Source organism: Brachyistius frenatus, unplaced genomic scaffold (genome assembly GCF_029030835.1).
Source record: "Brachyistius frenatus isolate BFR_SWC_R1_liver_20210118 unplaced genomic scaffold, ASM2903083v1 Contig_247, whole genome shotgun sequence".
Lineage (NCBI taxonomy): Eukaryota > Metazoa > Chordata > Actinopteri > Embiotocidae > Brachyistius > Brachyistius frenatus.
Window position 1 is genome coordinate 206,056 of NW_027210846.1, and position 24,991 is coordinate 231,046.

At 44.8% G+C, this 24,991-nt stretch overlaps 1 protein-coding gene across 5 annotated transcripts; it reads left to right on the plus strand.

The window, feature by feature from the left end:
• The first annotated feature begins 17 nt into the window (after nt 1-17).
• On the plus strand, nt 18-24,506 carry etv1 (ETS variant transcription factor 1). 5 transcript variants are annotated; one of them, XM_069720695.1, is made up of 14 exons: nt 18-38; nt 1,041-1,170; nt 2,060-2,158; nt 2,790-2,880; nt 3,200-3,247; nt 8,081-8,134; nt 13,877-14,006; nt 15,000-15,188; nt 16,043-16,290; nt 18,828-18,899; nt 19,028-19,096; nt 19,204-19,373; nt 20,894-20,995; nt 22,424-24,506. In XM_069720695.1, the coding sequence occupies exons 3-14, from the start codon at nt 2,114-2,116 to the stop codon at nt 22,643-22,645; spliced, it is 1,440 nt and encodes a 479-aa protein (XP_069576796.1). In that variant the 5' UTR covers nt 18-38; nt 1,041-1,170; nt 2,060-2,113; the 3' UTR covers nt 22,646-24,506. The 5 variants fall into 5 exon arrangements, with proteins under 5 accessions (XP_069576796.1, XP_069576794.1, XP_069576795.1 ...); XM_069720693.1 differs by lacking the exons at nt 18-38; nt 1,041-1,170 and adding an exon at nt 1,417-1,711; XM_069720694.1 differs by lacking the exons at nt 18-38; nt 1,041-1,170 and adding an exon at nt 1,855-1,953.
• The last annotated feature ends 485 nt before the right edge of the window (nt 24,507-24,991 follow it).

The window sequence follows — 24,991 nt, forward strand, 5'->3', positions numbered from 1 at the left end:
GAAGTCAGACCTTGATGGGTGCAGAAAAAAAACACAAGGTAAGATGAGTAAATATGTGTTGCATGCAAGAGGAGGGATCCAGACGTATATTAAATGGATATAAAGCAATCAAAAGTAGTCAAATTACATTGTGGAGAAACACAATAATAACAAAGGAAGTAATACATGTAAAGTAAAACATTTTACTATTAGTAAACAACAAACTGACAAGTGAGTCAGCGCAGAGAAACAAAAGTACAAAAGATGATAAAAAACAAAAACAAATGGCAGGTAAATAAAAGTGTGATTAAGTAATTAAATATAGTAAAAAGAAAATCCTTCCTGTTTTGGTATAAAAGGATTTGGTGGTCATTAAATATCTATTCGGAAGTCTCCCAATTAAATTTGAACATGAACCTTAGCGTAAAAAATATATTTTTTTTTTCCGTACTGAGCGATCCTGGCGCTGAAAAGTACTGAAAAGGTCAAAGGTCAACTTCTCTCACAAAATGTTCTGCCAAAAAATAAATAAAACCTTCTCTGGTCATTATTGAACTCAAACAGACGGCGAGAGCGTCGCCAAATTTCACATTTGCTGAACTGGTGAATCTCAGCTGCTCACTGTTGGTGTCTGTATAGATGAGGGCGGCCTAATTTAGGGCCCGGGGGCCATGTTTGGACCACACCTTCATTGTTTTGGCTCACCACGGCATACGACAAGCCCGTACTTATTCTACTTGATCTTGTAACGAGCCTTAACGACCACAAACGGTTTGTTGAGCTAAAAAGTTAATAATATGAGTTTCATGGCAAGGCACAGTGCTGTTAAATTACATCGTACACATGAGGCGTTATGATATTCTCTCTTTGCTTATGGACTGGTTGGTGTGTCCTACGAGTTTAAAACAAATATTTTGTGTACAATAACACATTAAAATGACTACTTACTCACTCACTACTACTGTCGGGTTGAAAATGTTTGTTTTATAGTTGCAGCTTCATTCATTTTTGCAGCAGCATCCATATTTTTTTTAACTTTGTTTACTGTATTTATGTTCCAGATTCCTCCAAAGTCTTCAAGACGCATAATAAGTCTGGACAGACCCGGATGTAAAACCGCCACTGGCGGAGACAGACAGCAGTGTGTGAGCCGTCCCCGGTTTGGCCCGCTGACCTCAGCTTCGCTCACAGGTCAGTGCCTTCTGCAGGTCTCAACAATGTCTCTGTTACAGGAGAGGGGAAAGAGCTGGTCCCTCCGGAGGCTCCTCCAAACACCGTTACCATGGACACAAACTTGACCCAGAGAGGAGTGAGTGGTGTATTTGTGTGTACGCGCGCGCACGCGCGTGTGTGTGCGTGTGAGGGTGATTTTATAAACAGATTAAATTCTGCTTAAATTTAGTGCACGTGCTACTGTCTACTATTTAAAAAAAAAAAAAAAAGCGAGCACGAGAACATGGTCAGCGACTGCCGCTCGTGCTCACCGCCGGCGGCCGCGCGTGATTGACTGCCAGCAATCTGCTCCAGTGAAAGACATTGACAACCAATAGGAAGCGGAGTGCGGCTTGTTTCCATGGGAGGCCCCCGGAGGCGATGCCAAAGCCTGCTAGAAAGCAACACAGTGAGCGGGGGTGGGGGGGGGGAGAGAAGCGCAGGCAGCAGCCGGGACTGTGGAGGAACCTGCAGCCGCTCGGTGCCACTCTGCACGCGGAGGAGGGAAAAGCGGCGCGAGGTAAGAGCACGTCGTATCCCCCTTACTTCCTTTTTTTTTTTTTTTTTTTTTTTTTTGCTGTAGTAAGTTTATGACATAACGAGAAGGAGGGCGGGGGGAAGGGAGGAGGAGGAGAAGGAGGAGAAGGAGAGGGGGGCATTTTCGCGGCGCCCTCGAGCTCCTCGTGCGCCTCGTTTTACGCACCAAATATGAAGATGATGAACTTCACTTCACGGCCGGAGGTGTTATTGTCGGCTATTGAAGTGCGTTTGAAAGCACACAAAAAAAAAAAGCGAGAGATGATAAACCGTCATTCACGTGCCCGCTTCTCTCTGCCTCTTCCCCTTCTCCCTCGTGACTTTCTGAAAGGGCTCACCGGGACCGGAGACTCCGCAGACGGCTCTCTCGTCAGTCGGAACGAGGATGGATGGACTTCACGACCAGAGAGTGCCTTACTGTAACTCCAAAGTGAGTGATTACAAAATAAAAAAATAATAATTAAAATTAAAAAAAATAAATAAAATAAAGCTCTTTTCATGATGCCCTCTTCTTCTTCTCCTTCTTCTTCTTCTTCTTCTTCTTCTTCTTCTTCTTCTTCTTCTTCTTCTTCCGGCACCAACTGTCAAACTGAAGGAGCTTCATTTCTGATTTATCATCTCTCTCGTTGCGAATGTCTGTTTTTCTGTTTTTCCTCTCTGCTGCTTTTGCCGAGGTTCATTTCTCCCCCAGAGGGAAGACGTTTTAAAGTTTCGCACTCTCCATCAAAGACAAACAGCTCAAACAAGCTGCCCACTACTTCACACGGTGCACCGTGAAGCTCTTCTTAATTACAGTCTGATAAAGTAAAGCACAGGTGCCTTTGCATGGGGGCTGTTGCAAGAGCGAGTGTGTGTGTGTGTGCGCGTGTGTGTGTGTGTGTGTGTGTGTGCGTGGCATCAAATGAATGGCTCATTGAGGCTCTTTCATTTGCCATTTCAGTTGCAGCCAACAGCAGAATCACCGCACCAGCAAAAAGGAAAAGAGGAAAAAAAAAAACAACAACAACAAAAAAAACATTGATCTGCGCGTGTTTCTTTTCTTTTTCATTTTTTTTTTTTAGAATCTGCAAGAAAAGACAACAAGCAGCGAGAAGCCGGCGAATGACAGAAAGAGAAAATTCATTAAGTCCGACCTGGCTCTGGACACTGAAGGTAGGCGGCAAAGGACAAGGGAGAGGAGAGAGAAGTTAATTTCACGGCTCCTAAACATTTAGCACAAAAAAAAAAATTCAATTGGTCGGCGGCCACCTGCGCTGCCGGCTAACGACAAAATCTCAATTACAGCACGGCGGCCTGTGATGATGCTTCCTCGCGAGCCTCCGTCAGACGCACAAATTGACTTGTTATTAGCCGCACACGTGCCCACTGAGCTCCACATCGAGCCGAGCCATAATGAAGACACTTGTTTTCTGATGCTTTGTTTTGTTGTTGTTTTGAACTGCTTCTTCTTCTTCTTCTTCTTCTTCTTCAGAGCTCTTCCAGGACCTCAGTCGGCTGCAGGAGACTTGGCTGGCAGAAGGTGAGTGTTTTAAAATCTCAGCAAAAAAAAAAAAGGAGAAGAGTTGGGTTTAAAAAAAAAAAAAAAAAAAAAAAAAAGGTTGTGAGGAGGGAGGAAAAAAAAAAAAAAAAAAAAAAAAAAAAAAGCTGCCTGGAGTTACATGCCTAGCGTCGCAGTCCAATTAAAAGCCTGTGTGTGGAAGAGGCACCTTGTGTGTCATGCATACATTAGAGGCTGTGAGCGAGGGGGTCTTGAGGGAGAACCGAGGAGGCTCTACCCAGAGAGTGTCATCACAAATTACCAGGAGAAGGCTCTCCGACGCTCACTGTCTCTTCTGCTTTTGGCAGGAGCTAACGCGCTGCACGCCAGCCGCCGCCGTTACCTCCACCTCCACCTCCACCACAGCTCTCCTGTAGCCTACCAGCTCTCTCTCTCTCTCTCCCTCTCTCTCTCTCACTCGCTCCCTCCCTCCCTCTCTCATCTGCTCTGCCTCTCTCTCTCTCTCTCTGTGCTTCCTCTCGGCACACCTCTTCATCTCCTCCAGCTGTACCGTCGCCTCGTCTTCTCCACTTTCAATTCTTTGGTGGCGACAAAAAAAAAAAAAAAAAAAACTAAACTAAACTAAAATAAGAGAGCCAAAGATAGAGAATGGATTTATGATTATTTTTTTTTTTGTTCTTCCTTGCAAACTTCCACAAACAGTCTCTCCTCCTTTTTTTTTTTTTTTTTTAATATCAAACCATTTTCTTCGCTTTTTTTTTTCTTATTTTTTTGTCTTCTCTGATGGCAAGACTTGCTCTTTGTGGTCTAACTGAGACGTGATGCTTCAGGATTTAAGCGCGAGCGTCCTCTTTCCGCCGTGTCTGCAGCACCGAAGTTTTGGTCAGTGGTGAATATCGTTCGTCATTTTGCTCTGTTTTTCTTTTCATGTGCATGTTGGACTTCATGACTTCACGACTTGTTGTATTTTGCTACGATGTAGCTTCACCCTTTAATGTCGGCATGTGAAGTTTTATATCTCAGCAGAAGGGAGAGTTTGATATGTCGAGAGAATATTTGGAGTGAAAAGTGTTTTGGGGCTGTTTTTGAAGTCGATTTTGTTTTGTCTGTGTAAAAACAGATGGAGCGTAAAGTCGCACAGTTTGCTTGGAAAAGGCGATTTGAAATCGTTGCTTGTTTTTTTTTTTTTTTTGCATGAATACAAAATCTGAAAAAAGTCAAAACAAATAGCCAGTTTTCTTTGAGAAAAGGGGCCAAAAAAAAAAAGAAGAAGTTTGTCAGTCACTTCAGTTGAAGTTGTGACACTAAAACTGTCTCTGGATGCTGTGTTACAGAAAAAGCCCCCTCCCCCAAAAAAACCCTCATGATTTATTATTTGAATTTGTGTTAATTTGGTAAATTAACTTTCTAAATTAAGGATTGTTTTAGAAAAAGTGGGTATAAATGTATAAAACTGGACGTGGGTTGTAATTTAGGACTCCGATGCTTCCGATTTTGGAGACAAATTGCCGAAATCTTTTGACAAAATATCGTGTTTAGCAGCAAGTACCTTGACATTTCTTTTGTTTTATTTGCTTGTTTCATTCATGTCAAACAAGCCAATTACAAGTTGTGCATTGAGACACGTTTTATTGTTTGAGTTCCACGTATGAAATGCTGCCCTGCCAGAGAATATATCTCTTTAAACAAGCGCCCACGCTGTAAAGCCATAATTCTACTTGTAAAGTCTTAAAGTGTTCAATATAACTGAATCAACTTCAAGACTTTTTTTTTTTTTTTTCCTAACAAAGGATTGAGTTGTAATACATCCGCTGGAAAAGTGTTGAGGGGGATTTTTTTTTTTTTTTTTTTTCTTCGCAGCCCAAAAAAAAAAAAAAAAGGGACTCAATCATTCACAGCTTCCATCTATTCTTTAACACATTTGAAAACGCTCGCGGTGCCATCCGAGAGAGAATTATTATATTTTTTTTTTTTAAATGAGAAGTATCCTCGGAAACAGATATTGGAGCGGTTGAGCCGACTCTCGAGCGGCGAGCGAGGTGAGACGAGGCGGCGCACCGCGGGGCGTGAGGAAAAGAATAAGACACGATTTTAATATTTCAGTATCCAAAGTGAGAAAAGAAAAAAAAAAGAAAAAGGAAAAGACGGGGCTTGATAGAGAAGTATTACCGTTAAGGATTACAGTTCTGCCTGTCGTGGATCAATGTGATGATGTACGCCTCAAAGATTGTAGATTTAATGAATGACTTCCTGTCCATTAAGATGAAAAGGAATACCTTCCCTCCGTTTCCTAAGATTTATTAGATCAGGTAATTGGAACGAGACGAGGAATTATGAGCGACGGACTGAATTTCCGACTTCCCAAAAGACCGAGAAGGTTGAAGGTTTCGACATTTGACGGGTGGGGTGGGGTGGAGGGTGGAAGGTGGGAAGGTGTGTGGGGGGGGGGTTTGACCTCCTCAAACCACAACCACCCTCCTCTTCCTCCTCGCACATTTTTTTTTTTTTAAAGTGCCTTCCTTGCCAGGAAAATGAAGAAGAAAAAAAAAAAAAAAAATCATCCCTTTCACAGATTTCTGGCTTTAAGATTATTTTTGTTGTTGTTGTTGTTTTTTGGTGCTTTTGTTAACGTGTTAATTTCCTCGGTGAAATTCAGATAGCATAATTTGTCTTGGAAATCAGCGCAGGCAACAACAACAACAAAAAAAAGGGAAAATTCATTTAAATCTCAAGCGTCATCAAGTGCTGCTGCACCGGACTGTCTCGGGCCTCGCACAAACATCTCCGTTTTTTATTTCGTATCCTCCTTTTCTCCCTTCTGCCCTTCTGCCTACGTTTTGTGTTCTTTTTTCCCGTCGTCGTCGTCGTTGTTGTTGTTGTTGTTTTGTGAATGGCGGCAGAGGTCCAGCTCTCTCCGTCTCTCCCCAGGAGTTTGTTGCAGAGATCAGCTGGCTCATTCACAGACTGAGGCCGGTGACTCATCCATCCTCTACTTCCTTTTTGGACACTGAGACGCTGCTGACTTCTTTTTGTTGTTGTTGTTGTTGTTGTTTTTTCCATTTCTCCTCTTTCGTGTCCCTTTGTAAGTTTTGTCCTGAGTTGCTGCGCTGTCGTTGCTTTTGACTTAAAAAAAAAAGGGTTTTTTATTCCGACTTCTAATGGAAGGACTTTGATTTGTAAATGTCCGTGCCGTGACCCTTTGAGAAAACAAAGTGGAATAATAAGCCACTTGTAAAAGGTCTCATTGCGTTCCAGCTGTTTTACACCAACAGTCGTTCACCCCGGTTAACGTTGAAGAGAGTTGAACACAAAACACTTCCCCGTCTTTGTTTCGCTGATCCCTTCACCCGCCAGACTTCTTCTTTTATTTAGTTTTTTTTGGAGGGGGGGGGGGGGAGAATATGAAGTAATTTCTCCCTTTACATCTGTTAATTGTTTACTCTCCTCAATTCACACCTCGGGTGAGACGGGAGGAGAAAGAAAACAAAACATCCCTGACCTTATCAAGAGTGACAAAAATAGGAAATCAGTCATTTTTCTTTTTCTTTTTCTTTTTTTTTGACGATCTCTCGACGTGCCGAGGCATGTCGGCGATGCTGCGATAATGAGGATCCACCTCATTGTGCGTATAAATAGACGTGCTGATGACACATTTAAATCTCTTTTTTTATTTTTTTTATTTATTTTTTGCCTTTCGTTGGAGAGAATCAAAACTTTCTGGGACGGCAGAATAAAAAAAATGTAAAAAAAAAAACCTCACTAATACACGTGAGATAAATATGCAAAGACGGCTAATTGGAGCCGGAGCGGAGCTTCATTATTTTAGCATTAGCCCGCGTGCAGCGGCGTTTTGAGGCGCAGGTGAAGCGTCGGGAGGTTTTTGGAACAGACCGAACTCGGTAGGTACAGGTGGATTCACCGGTAGGGAGGAAGCCAATTAGACACCGTTAACAATGGGTGTTTGGCTGCTGGCAACGAGCGAGGAGCCGAGGCTGCCGAGCAGTCAATGGACCAGGCGACCTCAGGAAGTGGAAATGAGGAGGCAGACGGTCAAACTAAAGCAAAGTATTATCCTCCTCCTCCTCCCCCCCCCCTATCAAAATAAAACAAAAACGTCAGGCTGCGGTTCGGTGGAAAAATGTGGCTCTTTGTTCAACTTATTTAGTGGAAAACAATATTTTGAGGACATTTTGCGTGTTGCTTTTTTTTTTATTTTTATTTTTTTTTATCTTCTGGTTACTCACAAACCTTTTTTTTTTTTTTTTCAGCAGTCGTAAAAGTCAAATTTGATTATCGGCAAAACGAGACGCAAAGTTTCACGTCTTGAGGTAAATAAAAAAGGCGACTCGTTTCATTCTTCTTTTTCTTTTTTTTAAGGGTTTCAATTTATGGTATTGATATAAGATTGGGGGGCGGTTATGTATTTATTTACGACAGCGTACAAGAAGTCCTCAGAAGAGTAATTTGATTAAAAGAAAAATTCAAATACAAAAAAAAAAAAAAGACTTCAGGGTATGATAAAGGTATAAAAATGACTCGATAAAGCTTATTGTAACGTCAAATCCTTTTTAAACATATAAACATGGTTGCCAAAGACAAACCCCGTTAGACATATTTTTTTGGGGGGGGGGGGACGGGGGGAGTGGGTGCCAGCCGTGTCCTTTACGAGTCTGGGACGGGACAGGCCGACGTCCCAGGAGCATGTTTTTTTTTTTTTTTTTTTTTTTTTTTTCATTTCCAGAGGACGGTGTGATCGGTGCTGCGTCGTCCGTCAGCGTCGCAAACAATCATCCCCTTTCTTCTTCTTCTTCTTCTTCTTCTTCTTCCTCTTTCTCTTCTCGCTCGTGTCTTCAGCTCAAGTTCCCGACAATGACGAGCAGTTCGTTCCAGACTTCCAGACTGAAAACTGTGAGTAAGAGACCACACTTTTCTCCTCTTGTGTGTGTGTGTGTGTGTGTGTGTGTGTGTGTGTGTGTGTGTGTGTGTGTGTGTGTGTGTGTGTGTGTGTGTGTGTGTGTGTGTGTGTGTGTTGAACATCTGTGCTTGTGTGTTTTTTTGAAACTGGCAGTGTGTGTGTGTGTGTGTGTGTGTGTGTGTGTGTGTGTGTGTGTGTGTGTGTGTGTGTGTGTGTGTGTGTGTGTGTGTGTGTGTGTGTGTGTGTGTGTTTTCAGTGTCTCTCGGTCGCCTCACCTTTCGCTTGCACAAGTGCTGCAAGCGGTCTTGCGGGTTGGAGACAGGTGTACGAGTGTGTGGTGGTGGTGGGGGGGAGGGAGGGAGGGAAGGGGGGTGGGGGGAGATATCTCTCTCTCTCTCTCTCTCTCTCTCTTTGCCAACGAGATATTATTGCGCCGTGACTTATTTGCATAAGGAAACATCAAAATATTGCGGCAGATGTTTGTTTTTTTTCGCAGGCGGTTGAAGTGATATTTTTAACTCCAGCGAGTCCAAACTGCTGTCAATTGACGGCTGTTTTGAATTTTTTTTTTTTTTAAATATAATCTTCTTTTTTTTTTTTAACGCTCCTCCTCGACCTCTCCTCGAAGTGTGGTTACGTTTTCTAAATCCGGCAGTGTTATATTAGTTACTACCACATTTATGCTGCTCAGCTTTAAAAAGCTCGGTTGGCCCTTCTTGTTCAACCCCTCCACCCCCTCCTCCTCCTCCTCCTCCTCCTCCTCCTCCTCCCCCCACTCCACCTTCAGCGGGGAATTTTACAGCATGAAAGCTTGTTTTGTTTTCTCCCCTCATTTTCTACATATTTCATGCCACGAAAGAACAAATCCTCGTTTCTAAGAACACTTCCTAAAAGTTAGAGGAGCGTCCCTTTCGACGTCCGACACGAGGACGAGCGCCGTCGGGTTTCCAAACCCGGTTGAGCTCTCGAAGCGGGTTGCGCGCCGGTGACTGGTGACTTGGCACCGTCCGTTTTCTGGAGGAAGTAGGTGCCAAGGTGGGGACAGAAATTGAGTGAGTGGAGCTCAGTGGGACCCGGAGCGAGCACATGTCTTTCGGATGAGCCAAAACGTGCATGAAACTGTGAGAAAAAAAAAACAAAACAAAAAAAACACCAAAACTGCGCGTCCACACCCGGCGTCTTGTCCTCAACGCCCTTTAACCTGGAAGCCAAAGCTCGAATGGAAAGGCGGGAGTTCGGACGAGGATAAAAGGTCACATCCGATATTTGCGTCGGAAAACCTTTCGTTTTCGGAGTAGATTACAAAAATGTCGTGGCCATGGAATATTTGGGTGAAGATGAAGCTGGAGGAGGAGGAGGAGGAGAAATATCTCAGACCTCCGATTGCAGCCTGAAATCGTCGAGCAGGTTGCTGTTGGTTTTGCGAGGTTAAAAACCACAGACGGGTTTATATTTTCTTTTCCTCCTTCTGCCTTCAAACGACAAACACGAGAAGCTTCGGCTCGTTGGAAAAATGCTTTTTTTTTTTTTTTTAAAGTAATTTTAGCTATTTTTAATGCCCCTTTTATCGACTTGATTTCATCTGGTGACTCCAGCTGCTTAAATTTATTTCATATTCAACTGTAGTTTTAAGTGTGTAAAAAAAAAAAAATCTCTGAATATTTTTGACTGATTGTTTTTTTTCAAGCAGCTGCATCACAGTCAAAAAAAAAAAAAAAAAAAAAAAAAAAAAAAAGTCCAAACCGTGGGTGTGAATTAGCCTGAAATCCAAGATGGAGGAGCGTTTTTTTTTTTGTTTTTTTTTTTACAGTGGAGAACCAGAGGTCACTAAGACTGTCCCGTTGTCCTTCAGAGGTAGCCGGGGTGGGTGGCCGCGGTGGCAGGAGACTGCTGACCATCTGAATTGTCCTGTTGGCAAACCCGCAGCAGACTGGAGAGGCACTACGACAGATGGCGGGAGGGTGAGGGCACCGTGGTTGGGCGCTCGAGCAGGCGTCCCAGCCGGCAGCTCTCCCATATGGGTTTCACCGAGCCGAGAGAGAGAGAGAGAGAGGGAGAGGGGCGGTAGGGGCGGACGGTAGACGGGAAGAGGAAGGTGAAGGTGGAGGGAGGAGGAAGAAGAAGAAGTTGAAGAGAAAAGAGATGAGGAGACGGAGAAGGAAATATCCAAGCGGCTTCGACGGGGACTTTACGAGACGGGCGATATTCATTTAAAACGACTAAAAACCCACCAAGAACCTAAAACGTGCGCCGTCCCGAGGCCATGAGTTAGTGCACTACATACAGTATGTGTTACGTGACATAATGCACTCTCAGCTGGTGCCGGGGCGGCGTTTGGCCGTCGTGTTCGCTCAAACCAGCTGAAAATAGTCCCTAAAAAAAAAAATTGCATCGTTTATTCCTTTTGGAGTAACGTTTGCTAAAATATGTTTCATATGTGGGAGATTTTTTTTTTTTTTAATCTTCAGCAGGAACGTGTTCACTCGGTGCCGCCCGCCACAACGGTAACGCATATCGAGAGACAGTTTAAAGTATTGTTAGCTTTTTATCTTCTCATGGGATCAGTTGACAGTAAAAAAAAAAAAAAAATGTTCATCCTATTTTTGTGTATTTCATATTTTCCTTTTTCCAGTTTAAACTCTTGACTCACAAGTCAACTGCGAATGTTGTCAATTCGTCAAATTTCATTTAAACCAAATGCGAAGCAAAAGTATTTCCATTTAATGCCGAAAAAATAATAATAATAATAATAATAAAATCTCCACGCCACTAGCAGAGTTAGCATTAACCAAAAAGCAACTTGTCCTGCCTGTTTAGCGGTACATGCCAGCTAGCTGGTAGCATTAACTAAATAAAGGTCTCGTTTTACTGTATCGTGAAATATTCTGAGGACTTTAGCGAAAGATTTTGAGGGATTACTAAATCTTATTTTTAAACTGAGCAAATGTATATATATATATTAAAAAAAAGTTTTAGTTTTGTACTCGTTTGGAGAAAATAAGATGAATATGAGCGATAAAATTTCAGTTTATTTTGTTTTGTTTTTTGTACCTGGTTTTATGCCTTTTTTCTTATTTATTTTTTTACCCTTTCCAATTGATAGGATGAGAATAAAAGATGAAAGCAGTAAAAAAAAAAAAAAAAAAGCATAGGAGAGGAAAAGAAACATCTGTGTTGAAAAGTTCTTACGATTGTTTGCCAGAAAAGTGGGTTTAAAAAAAAAAATGTGTCTCCAGCGTTGCGGCGGCCCGAGACTCGCCTTCCTCTTCCTCTTCCTCTCTCTCGGTAGTTTCCCCCCTCAATGTCAACTTCGCGCTCTCCGCCGGCGCGGCAGCAGAAAGCAGCGTGCGATCGGCCTCGCAGCGAAAGCGTCCTCGGGCCGAAGGAGGAGAAGGGGAAATTTTTCTTTGTCTCAAACTCCCGACACAGATGCTTACCATTAGCATAACTTAGCGGGGAACGAAGGAGGAGAGGGAAGGTGTAAAACGAGGCCACACGTTACCGGGCAGATCTGGAGCCGCCGTCATTTAACAACAAAGGCGAGCGCCTACCGAAGGTGAAAATGGAATGGGAGGTTTTTCGCCGGTGCCAAAAGACCTGGGTTTTTTTTTTGTGAATGGGCCGGAGAAATATCTGCCAAAACGTCGGCTCCGGTTCTGCCAAAACGCACAGTTTTGAAGATTTCTTCGATTTAGCGTCCCGAAAGGATCGGGGCAAAGAAAACAGCGGCTGAAAAAAACAAAAACATGAAATGATTAGAAACCCCGAGTGTCGGAGGTAAAATGCAAAAAAAAAAAAAAAAAAAATAGTCCTATTTGTTTTTTTGGGGTTTTTTTTTGTGCCTTTTTTGCCTCGACGTTTAAAAGCAAAAGAGCAAAGTCGATGACGGCAGAAACGAAAAGGGTAAAAAAAAAACAAAACAACAACATTTGCATTGAAGATAGATCCAGTAATTGTTCTAACTGCTCCTTCTTTAAAAACATCCCACCGTCCCGCTTGATCAATACGTAGATAATGAGAGCAATCAAGCAGCGACGGGCTGGACTGAAAAGGAAGTCTCCTGTTTTAGTCGGAGGCGATGCCCTCGCTATTGATTTGTGTACCTTGGCACCCCGCTGACAAAATCTATTGTGACATTTCCATTTCTAATTTAAGGCCCCCCCACCCCACCTCTAATGTGACGCTCGCTGGTTAAACAAGGCTTTTTCTTTTTCTTTTCTTTTTTTTTTTTTTTGTATAGACGTCGTTTTTATACGTTTTACCCACGAAACCGAAGAAAAGAGACGCGGAGAAGAAGTCGCTCGTACTTGTGAGTTCGCGTGTTTGTTGTCGTCGGGGATTGAAAGCGACACTCGGAGGTCTTGTTTTGACTCCGTCGGCTCTCGACACCGATGCCAGCGTCGTCAAAAGGTCTCCCCTCAGGAAGTGTCTCTTTGACCTCGGATCGATGACCCGGAAAGGTCGCCCCCCCCCCCCCCCCTCCCTCCCCAGCAAGTGGCTGCGAACAACCCCTGAGCTTTGTCACGCCGGGCCCGCGTGCCCCCCCCCTCAACCTCTATCCCCCCCCCCCCGGGTGTGTGGGGGGGGGGGCTCGGCTGTGCGTCAGCTGGGGTTGTTGGCAGATCGACCCCTGCTCGTACGGCAGCTGTCAGTCAGCCGTGAGGAAAAAGAACTAAACAAAAAAACATCCTCCTCTCTCGGCTCGGAGGAGGAGGAGGAGGAGGAGGAGGAGGAGGAGGAGGAAAAATTGTCCAAAAAACCCCCCGCCGATTTGAGTCTCGGTTTGTCCCAGAGTCAATGGACTTCCTTTTATCCGTTCATAAATTCTTATCGCTTTGTGTGTGTGTGTGTTTTTTTTTAACCATCTCTGAGCATGAAACATCAATCTGATGTCGTCCCCCCTCCCCCCGATGGGCCCTCTCTCCCGGGCTTTGATACTCGCGGGACGGCCCGGCGGTGAGACGAACCCGAAGCCCGACTTCATTCTGACCGACTGGGTCTTCCGTCAGAAGTCAATCGGATTAGCGTTGATCATGACTGGAGATGATGGGATGTTAATCAGGACTGATCAGGCACTTAACAGCCTCTCGGATGCACCGGGCTCGCCGCGGGGCCGTAGGTAGAGACCCCCCCCCCCCCATCCTCCTCACCCCCCTCGCCTCCCCCTCCCTCCCAGTCGGATCAATGAGCCCGGTTGTTGTCGTCTGGAGCGTATTGACAGCCAGCTGAAAGCAGATAAAGCATTTATAGGAGCTCGCCGCACACCCGCTTTTATGATTGTCATATTTCACCAAACAGAGTCGCCGTCAGGAAAAAAAAAAAAAGGCCGAAAAAAACAAAACGAGATCTGAAGCGAGTCGTTTCCGCGAGCGACGGGCCTGAGACGTCAAAATCCTTCGGCTCCATCCGCTGCGGGTGCATGAAGGCAGCGGAGATTTCTCGGAAAAATTCGACCATTTTGGTTCCGCGTTCATTTTTGCGACCGCTTCGTCGAAAACGTAACCGAGGTCGGAGGTCAACCGATCTCCAAAATAAGCGCGTATGTCAGCAGTTTCTCCGTCCGGCGATAAAAGTCGGGCAAAACACGAGCGAACATTTTCCATCCGATTTTTTTTTGTTTTTTTTTGTTTTCCTCAGCTGCTCTGATTAAAAACTGAGGTGTTATTTTCAGCAGGAAGGTTTTTCACCGTCGGCCGGTATCTGACTTGCGTTTTTTTTTTTGTCTTCCTTCGCAGTGGCTTTCCACGGACTGCAGCTGAAGATCAAGAGGGAGCTGCACAGCCCGTGTTCAGAGCTGAGCTCCAACTGCAGTCAGGATCGGCCCTTCAAGCTCCAGTATGGAGAGAAGTGCCCGTACGGCATCAGGTGGGCGTCGACACCGCAAACACGAAGGACTCCAAAAAAATAAATAAATCAAATCAAATAACACCGCCGGTACGACATTTTATCGCGAAGCGGTGAAAAAAAACGGTTCAAAACGGCAGTTTATTTGCTTTTGGCCCCGAATCTTTGTTCCTCATCAGTTTTCAATCGTCCGTATTTCTTCGGTTTGTTCGGCTCCTCGTTTGATGTTTATTTAGTTTGAAAATGACTTTTGTAAATCAGGTGTAGAATGAACCGCGGGCGTCTCGTGTTATTTAAAATGAGCCCAAAGCACTTTGTTATATCAATATTTTCTTTCTTCTTTTTTAATAAATGACCATCATCGGGTCTGAGTGTTGCTTAGTTACACTCGATCGCCAACTGAGTTGATTTTTATGAGTGTTTTGTTACACTTTGTGATTCATTTGCTCACCCGGTGAGATCCAAGATGCTTACAGAGAGTGAAAAAAAAGGCAGTTTAGCGTTTCTCAGAGCTTCCTTTACATCCGAACCTCCACACAATATGACAAGAGATGCTGTAACTTTTCCGAATCCGTCCATTGAAACAAAACCGTCTCACCTCTGAGCTCACATTTCATGTAAAAAAAAAAAAAAAAAAAAAAAAACCTGAGGGCCACACAGAAAAGACATTTTCACCAAACTCCCTTTTAAAATCCACCGATTCAAGACGATAGGAAGTATTCATCATTTCATGTGACTTCATAAAAATCTGTTTTTCCAATGTTTTTCTCACTCGGTCGTTAAAAAGCGCCGTCACGAGCGGGAATGAAACGAGACGAGATAACAATAAGAGATGTTTTTTACTCTCCGAATACGTTTTAACACCTTGAAGCCGGTCAGTAACATCATCCAGTACAAATGTGTACACTTTAATCTTCTTTTACGACGCAGCTGGTGCGGTGAATTCTCTAAATTCGGCCCCCTCCGGCGGCGCCCGGGGCGTCTCTGACTCGTCCCCGTTTGTCGTTGCCACAGTGCCTATGAGCAGAAGCAGCCCGCAGGAATGAAGCCCTCCAGCCCAGTGACGCCCCCCTGTAGCACCCCCGTGTCCCCCCTCCATCATGGATCCCCGACGGCCGCGCCGACGCCCAAACCGGACCGGACCTACGCCCACATACCGTCCTCGCAGCCTCTCCCCGACAACGCCTACTCCATGGACCACAGGTACCGACGCCCGCCCGACTTTCTTTTCACATTTACATGTGAAGCGCCGAGCTCAGGTTGTCATGAGGTCAGAGCCGCGGAGGCACAGCAGAGGGTTTCAGTCACAGCAGGAATCTCATTGGTCGAGCGAGTCGGCGGGGGGGCGGGGCCATGAAACAACACGAGCAAACTTAGTTATCGTGACCGCTTCAACGTCAAGGCGACGCATTTAAACCGCCGTGTTTTCATGCAGGATCACTGATCTCATTGACGCACGGAGAGGAAAAATAAAGAAAAGAAGCAGTAAAACTCATATTTTGTACTTTTTAGCGCCACAAAATTTACGGTTTGGAGTCGGGAAGATAAGTATGAGCTCGTCCGATGCTGTGGGGAGTCAAAAACAAAGGAAATCAGCTGCTCTGCATCTACTGCTTTGCTCAAGCTGCTTAATATCTGTCGCACGGAGGTTGAGTCCGCTGGTAACTCTGACCTTTGACCTAAAGCGTATTGAATTAGTCGATCAACAGAAAAATACAAATCTTAAATCTCAAATCATTTTTTTCAGCGAAACTTTTTCAAACATTTTCTATTTCCAATATCTCCGTTGTGACCATTTTCTGCTTTTCGTCCTTTTGATGTGATAATAATTTGCGTACTTTGTTTTTTTGTTTTTTTTTAACTAAAAGAAAAAGCACGTCAGGACGTCAGTAAGACATATGGTGTCCCATAGCGACGTATACAAGTCAGGTGATTTAAATCGTTATCACAGCAGGTGGTCTGACATCTACGGACGAGATCAAACTAAACGATACAAAGCGTGTTTCCGTTTGCGTCTCTCTCTCTCTCGGTAACGAATCCTGTGAATTCGTCCGCAGGTTCCGACGTCAGCTCTCGGAGCCGTGCCACTCGTTCCCGTCCCCGCCGACGATGGTTCGGGACGGCCGGCCCATCTACCACCGGCAGATGTCGGAGCCCAACATCCCCTTCCCTCCTCAAGGCTTCAAGCAGGAGTACCCCGACCCCTTGTTCGAGCACCCGGCCATGATTGGGGCGCCGCTCCCCCACGCGTACCCCGCCGGCATGATGATCAAGCAGGAGCCGCGGGACTTCACCTACGACTCAGGTGAGAGATTCGGGGGGGGAAAAAAACACCGTTCGACTCTGGTAAAAGTGAAATTTGCCTCTTTTTTTTTTTCCATTTCGCTGCCAGAGCATTATCATTTCAGGAATGGGAGATGACATGTTGGGAGTGAGAGAGGGGGGAGGGGGGGAGAGAAGGAGGAAGGGGGAGTGGCGTTTATTGAGTTTGCCCATTATTAGGGGAGGGGATCTGGTTGGGCCGGGTGTCTGCGCCGCTCGCCATTTCCTGTGGTACTCTAATAGACGCGAGGGGGGCCTCGATGCCTGGTCGCGGTCCAGAATCTGCCCTCCCACGCTCGTCCGCTCCACTTTTTCCATTAGAGGAGCGAAGGGAGCTAATCGTCCGCCCGCGGCCTCGGCGGCGCCCCGAGGCTGCATCGGGACATGAATGAACGCTTGCCGGACTGCTGGGTTCATTCATGAGGCGACACGGAGGACCCAGGAGAGCCAGAGCTGGAGTCGGGGAGATAACGCAACCTCTTCCTATTGGGGGGGAGGGGGGGACGAAAAGCCAAGACAACCGCGATTTATTTACTTTCCCGTAAAAGGGGCAAGTTCACTGTGTCGTCCGTCTTACTTGACAAATTGTCGCTCCGTGGCCAAACAGGTCGCGGCCCGTGAGCAGATCAATTACTTGCATCGTCAATTCATTTATTTTTTTTTACGATAATTTTGTCTCAATATGACAAACAAATTCAAATGACGAGCGCCCGGAGGTCAACGTGACGTCTTCGGATTATTTATTTTGCGTAAAATCTAAAGATATTTCATTTCCAGTGATATAAAAACCTTGAGGAAAAAAAAAAAAAACAGCTATTTCTCACATTTCAGAAGCTGAAACCAGTGAAATATCTGCATTTTGCCTTCGTTCATTCTCAGATTCACCGGCAGTAAACACGGTAAAGGACACAGTACAAGATAGAGATCATAAATAAAGAGAGAGAAGTTGTATTTAGTTAATTGTGTTGCGTCCATGACTGAACTGAACTGTGTGTCCACGCCGGAGCATCAGAGTGAATTTATGATCAGTCACAGAGGAGCATGTTGACTGGAGCAGGCCTGTTGGAAAGGATGGGAGGGGAGCTGGTAATTTCATTAGCACCAATTTCCTCTACAAGCCCATTACTTTGATGAAGCTCAGAGAAATGTTTATGGGCCTGTTTATTGAACATTCACTTTGTAACCTGTTTGGCCGGTTTTTTGTTTTTTTGTTGTTGTTGAGGGGGGGGGGGGGGGGGAGTTATCGCAGCATCTCGTCTCGTGTCGTGGGAGGTTCTGACATCTACAGCAAATAAACGAGTCAATCGGACCGCGCTGGAAAGCAAACTGGAGAATGAAAGCTGTTGTGCAAAGAATTATATGACTGAACTGAAAGTTATTTTAATCACCAAAAAAAACCAAAAAACGTTACTGTATGAAAGCACATTTTTGGTTTAAACATGACACACAACTGAATGTTTCTTAAAGTCATGAAGGGAGTCCAGGAGAAAGTCTGATATCTCATTCAATCCACAATGTTGATGGAGTTCAGAAATAAAAAAAAAAAAGAAAAGAGATTGAGAAGTTGACCAGAGAGGACCGAGTGAAACTTTTGCCGTTCTTAAAGGCTCCGCCCATATTTTGCACATTTTACTTGACACCTGTGAAGCAGTTTTCTTCAAGTCTTTAGTGTCAATATTAAAGTTTCATGACAAAATATGAAACAGTCCAAAAATACCTTTAGGTAGAATTTATTAAAAAAATATTTTAATTACAGAATACTTCATGAAAATCAAGTTTTTAGCCTGGTTGTTTTATATGCTTGAAGACACATCATACGAGCGGCGGAGGGGTGGGTGTGGATGGAGGCGGGGACTATCCGCACGAATCATAGAGCCGCACCCACTCAGTGTAGACTGTCTATAGAAATAGGCGTAGTTTCCAAGTTTAAAAGTGAAACCAACGCAAAAGTGCCTTGAAGTGCGATACCACTAAGGGCCACTAGAGGGGACGTCTCCAATAAATTTGGCAGAAATGAGTGTCGTTACGTCGGATTCGATCACTTGCAGTAAGAAGCCGATTGAGAGGACGAGTTCTTTGAATAATTTTTTTTAAAAAGGACAACTTTTAGCTGACGTGCTGCACTCGCACGATATTCGGTGAAAACGTCAAAGAAACCAACACCTGCAGGTCCGTTTAGTTTTGATCTGGAAAAGTGTGTCATTTTGAACCCTCGTGTTGTAAGAAAACTTACATCATGTCGGCTTGCGGGTTTTTTTTTCCACGCGCGTTTCCTTGGGTAGTAAAACGCCGCTCCGGGCCGAGCGTCAGCGGCGCGAGGTAGCGAGCTCGCCCGCGGCTGCGAGCCGTCGCAACGCCGACGCCGGAGGGCTTTTTTTTTTTTTTTCCATTTTAATCAGAGCCGGTGGTGCATTGAGCGAACAGGCTTCTTGACTTGCTCTCAGATAAGCGAGATAGCGTTCTTAATGCTGCCTTCGGGCCCTTTTTAACACCCGACTCTCCTTCTCGCCCGGCTTTCAGCTGAAGTGCCTAGCTGCCATTCGGTCTACTTACGGCAAGACGGCTACCTGGCTCACGCCAACCGGACCGAAGGTACCGACGACGATGCGAGTGGATGTTGTGACGATGTTGCACTTCTGGGTGAACATCGTCTCGAACGGTAAATTTTCTTTCTTTTCTTTTGTTTGTTTGTTTGTTTTTTTGATCTCGTTTTTCTCCAGGTTGTATGTTTGACAAAGTGGCGAGGCACTTCTACGACGACACCTGCGTGGTGCCCGAGAAGGTCGAAGGTGAGTCCAACGCTCTTGATGGAAACCTTCGAATACCACGACGTGTTCGTCTTGTTTTCAAACTGCCGTACGATAAACGACTTTTTGTGTTTCGGGGCGTCGGGCAGGCGACATCAAGCAGGAGTCGGGCCTTTACCGCGAGGGCCCGTCGTACCAGCGCCGCGGCTCGCTGCAGCTCTGGCAGTTCCTGGTGGCTCTGCTGGACGACCCGTCCAACTCGCACTTCATCGCCTGGACCGGCCGCGGCATGGAGTTCAAACTCATCGAGCCGGAAGAGGTGAGAGGCTCGGAAATACATTCGCTGACGCGGCTCCGCCCTCGCCTTTAATACGTCGCGGTTATTTTTGTGTTGTTTTTTCATTTACGGTAGCTCTCCCACCCGGCATTTCGCCGCACGTATCGTAAACAAATAAACCGTCGAGCCCTTCGACGTGTCGCTCGAATGATGACGGGTTAACCGACGATGTGAGGATTCGCTGCTTGTGTCTGTTTTATATCATCGCTGTTTAAATATTTTTGGTACTCGGACTTTCGATGGCAAATTTTTTTTAAACTATTCTCTGGCATTTTATAGACCTAAATGACCCAATTAAAGACAAAACAATGAATTGGTGAATCAATAAAATGAAGTCAATGAAGCAACTCGCAGTCCTAATTTGCCGGTGCGCCAGGTAGACTGTGGATTTTCAGGATGCTGCGTCTCAATTTGCTCGTACGAGAGCAAGAAAAAAGAAAACAAGGTTGCGCAATACACGAAGGGAAAATCAGACGATGTCAAAGGTCGACAGGTTAAGAAGTGATGAATAATGTTCTCTGCAGTCATCCCTGGATTAGTCCCAATATTTTTTTTTTTTTTTTATATATATATATATATATTTATTTTGCCCTCAGCCACATCCAACCGACTGACCCTCAGCCGCTAAATATTTCACAGGAGCATATTCCTAAAAATATGAGCCGTGTCGGCGGTTGGGAGCGTTTTGAAACGGAGACAAGAGGCCGAGTGTGTTGCGCGGCCCGCATCGCACACAGTGGGGGCTCAGTCTCTGCTGCTCGCTGCTGGAGGACGGGAGGAGGATGCGGGGCGCCGCGGGTCGGGGGCGGCGGGGGTAGAAGAAGAGATAGAAGGTGGGGGGGGAGGAGGGAGTGTGTGGGGGGGGAGGAGGAGGAGGAGGAGGGTGCTGGCAGTGGTCCACGCTGTCCGACGGTGTCTGGAGGCCCGGGGCCAGCTGCGGCTAACAGGGGGGCCCATTCATGCCATCAGGTGACCGAAACGCATCCTGCGGACAAACGCTAAGCGAGCGGCTGCGGCAGGTGTAGCGCCGCCAACGGCTACGAGGATCGGCGGTGAAAAAAAAAAAAAAAAAAAAGGGGGAAGAGAGCAAAAGTAGAAAAAAAAAAAAAAAAAATCAGAAGCCGTGGGTTTGGACGGCGAGGACCGGGCGGGCGGGCGGGTGGTCCGGTAGACAGGTGCTGCAACATCTGCTGCCTCCTCCGCTGGGCGTGTGACAAGCTCCTAATGAACACATCCCAGCTCGGGTCCGCTCGGGCTGGACGCGCTCTTAATTACCGTTATTAGGAAAATACGGATTAATAAGTTCACTGTGACATTTCAGCTGCCGCCGCGGGTCTCGTCAGGGAATCAGGTCGAGCGTGCGTTTCTGGCACCGCCCCTGTTTACCTGGCTGTCTTTGTGTCGTGTGTGTGTGTGTGTGTGTGTGTGTGTGTGTGTGTGTGTGTGTGTGTGTGTGTGTGTGTGTGTGTGTGTGTGTGTGTGTGTGTGTGTGTGTGACGAAGGTGGCGCGCCGGTGGGGGATACAGAAGAACCGGCCGGCGATGAACTACGACAAACTCAGCAGATCGTTGCGCTACTACTACGAGAAGGGAATCATGCAGAAGGTAAAAACATTTATTTTGTTTTTATTTTTTTTTTAAATCGTCGAAAGGCAGAAAAACAGCGAAAAAAAAGTTTAAAAAAAATAAAAAAAAATCATCTGAAACACTGACAAGAGATCCGAAACGTGCTTCCAATTTAAAGGAATTTAAAGGAATTGGGTTGATAAAAAAAAAAAAATAATAATCAGGAGCAGAAATGACACTCTCCGAAATGACCATTAAAATAAATGAGATTGAATAACAGCTGAACGCTCTGATCCTCCTGAACACACGTTAATGAGACGGATTGACACCACCTGTGTTAAATGACCATCATCTGCTGCTTTCACACAGGTGGGTATAAAGGGGGAGGAGCCACTCAAACATGGGACTGCTGGGAAAAAACAAGGGTGGAAATGCAAACAGGTTTTTGTGGGTGTTGGGGACACTTCTTTTTTTTTTTTTTTTTTTTGCCAAGACACGGAAATTTAGCTGTTTTATACCAACAGCTACGAATGCAGTCCCTTTGATGGATGTCAATCTCCTCATCCATAAATGGTTAATTTTTTTTTTTTTTATGCTGTGAGCAGCTCCTCCATTTTTTTTAAATTTTTTTTTTATGTGCGTTACTCTGTCAGAGAAAAAAATGTCCAACAATGTGAAGCTCAAAAGCAGGCCGAGTGTTATAATGCAGAATGAATGATCGAGTTGAAACCAGGTCTGACAAGTCAGGCCAACGCAGAAGTGCAAAAAAGCTTCGGCTCCATAGACTCCCATTCAATTTCTCTCATGAAATACAAAGTCAATCATTTCTTTTTTTCCAAAAGTCGAATTGGTGTCATTCGCTAAAGTCGCTCTGTCTTATTAGTTTTCTGGATGAAAATAATCACTAATTAGAAATTAGGCCTCAAACAGCGGTATGTTTGGAGACGTGTCTGTTTGATTGACAGGCCTGTGGTGCAGTCGGGCTTTACGGCGCGGGTGGGCGGGGCATAGCGTCCTCAGGGTTCCCAAACAGATAGAGTCAGAGCCACCGCTAGCTCCGCCCCCAGCTCGTCCAAATATGGTCACCCCCGGCTCCGAAATAGAAAAATTTGCCGAAATCCGAACCCGAGGCTTCACAAACCACTTTGTTAAAACTCAGTGGGCGGAGCTTAAAGAAGCGCAGCGTTTCGGCTGGCAAATTTAACAACCGGACAAACTTTAAGATGAAGTTGTAAAAATAAAAAAGGCCAAATCTGCGACAGACGTCGTGAGAAAAGTCCTCCTCTCCACTACATCGTACTCTAAATCACTTCTCCACCAGGGTGGGAGCGGAGGCAGAGTTTCCTCCAACCTAACTTCACTAGAAGCCATTTTTGTAGTTTGACTGCCGAGAACGTTGAAGAAATAAATCATATTATTATTATATTGTTATCCGTGAGATGTTACCGGACCGTCCTTCCTCTCCAGGTGGCCGGCGAGAGATACGTCTACAAGTTCGTGTGCGACCCCGAGGCCTTGTTCTCCATGGCGTTTCCCGACAATCAGCGGCCGGTGCTGAAGACCGACATGGAGCGGCAGATCAACGAGGAGGACACGGTGCCGCTGTCGCACTTCGACGAAAACATGGCCTACGTGCAGGAGGGGCCCTACTGCCAGCCGCACCCCTACAGCGAGGGCTACGTTTATTAACGTCAGCCCCACGCACACACACACACACACACACACACACACAGTCAAACACACACCTCCACTCGTCCCCTTCCTCCTCCTCCTCCTCCTCCTCCATAGGTCTGAGACATGTCCTCTAATTCACAGTCACTCCGGGAATAAGACTGAACACACCTGCAGCGGAGTTTCCCTTCCCCTCGATCTGCACACACACACACACACACACACACACACACACACACACACACACACACACACACACACTCACACTTTTTTTTTTTTTTTTTTTTTGCTCTTGTCTTTCTGACGTCCAAACCGCACAGCAGGATGGAGAGTGCACTTTATGGACAGGCTAACCTGCCGGCTGGCTATGTAACGGGCTTTCTTTTCTTTTTTTTTTTAAAGTCGTTTATGTTTGTACATTAACGTGGGACTTCTTCTGTTTTATTTTATGAATTTTATTCTACTGATTTTTGAGCATGTGCCGCCCACGGTGAGACTGGACTCCCCGACGGCTAATTCGTGGCCACAGGAGGTCGAACTCCGCTCGTACTCTCTTTTGATCTCCCGCGGAAAAAAGTCTCTCCGCCACGGTGCAGCGAAATCGAAGGACGGCCCTTTTACTGTTGGACTCTTCAGCCGCGTCCTCGAGCTGCCGTCCCCCGTCCCCCCGGAAAACGTATCGTAACGATCCTTTTGATGGTGAAGTGACACTTGGAAGACAAAAAAAAAAAAAAAAAAAGTAACGTGATTATTAAAAGAGACATTTTAACCATCGGGGGAGGGGGTGGGGTGGGGGGCGTGGGGGTCCCCGGGGTCCTGAACGCAGCGCCGCCGTCCGTCAGCGATCTCCGTCCCCCTTTCGTCCGATCGAACTGTAGATCTCATCACGTAGGTGTTTTTTTTTTTTTTTTTTTTTTGCCGTAGCTCCATAAACTCCACCGGATCGGTTCCCGAAACAGCCACAAGAAAAGAAGAAAAAAAAAAAACAAGGAAAAAAATAAATAAACCAACCTTTGTGGCTCGGTAAAGACTTTGGGCACACGTGGATGCAGGAAGAGGAAACGTACCGATGAAAAGACTTTTTTTTTTTTGTTTTTTCCTGCAAAGCTACAGGCTGCTGTAAAATAACCCGTTCACTGTAAAACATCCGCTTCCTTTGTATTCTGAAATGCATCCGAGCAGAAAGTCATTCAGGTGTTCAGTTTTTTTGTTTTGTTTTGTTTGTTTTTTTCCAATGATTAACAGGTGTAGTGTGTGTACAGTTGAAGTGGATACAGCAAATTCAGGATTTATCGACTGAAGAAAAATAAAAAATAAATAAACGATTGAGTTCATTGGCAGAAACCATTAAAACATTTTTTTTTTTTTTTTTTTTTAAATAACTAAACATGAAATCAAAATGTTTCCCTTTGAATTGTTTCCGTTTTCTTCCAGGTGAACATGAGGTGTATATTTTGCTTAAAAAAATAACAACAACAAAAAACTTGCTTTGCCACCAATAGGTTGCTTTTTGGGTCAAAAAAACATACGAGAACTGTTCCGAGTTTTATAACGTGATGAATTAAAAAAAAAATTAAACAAAAAAAGTCAAAATGCTCCATTGTGTAATCGGGTAAACGCACATTTTGTTGCTGCTTCAAACTGTTAAGTGTATTTTTTAGTCTCAAAAAAGAAAAGACGTGCGGCAGCTTGTGGCCTGCTATTCTGGTTTTCTGTTTTTTTTTTTTTTAAATTTAACTTTTATTTTGACATTTTATTTTTGTTCAACTTAAGCATTAAAAGAATCTGCTCTGTCTGGAGTTTTGTTCTTGAGGTTCACGTGTGTGGGATGGGATTGGCAATAGGAAAAATTCTGTAATAAAAAGTTCTGAAAACCAAAGTTTTGACCACTTTTCCAATGTTGTTGTTTTTTTTTTTTTTTAAATCTGATTTATCATTTTAAACGTAAAGAGCAGTAGCATTTCTTCACTTGGCAGGTTTATGTATTTGCTTACACGTGATTTCCAAACTCAAACTTATTGTTTATCAAAGTTTGAAGTCATACATTTACAATGTGTGTGTGTGTGTGTGTGTGTGAGAACTAATAGATTATGGACTCTTGTCAATTTCCAAGTTGGAGCGAAAACTCCCAACCGCGAAGCATTTAACCAAAGTGACACCTGAGGAAAAATCAATGGCTAATTTAAGACGGCGCTTTTTCATGTAGGTGAATTGTTTCTGTCCTTTTTGGTTTCTTCTGGCAGTAATGAGAAAAGAAAAAAAAAAACAACAACAAAAAAAGCAGCAGTAACACTCCCTTAAAGTTATTATTTCCTTCGGGTAAAGTGTCACTATTGCTAAAAAAAAAATCAATGACTAATTTAA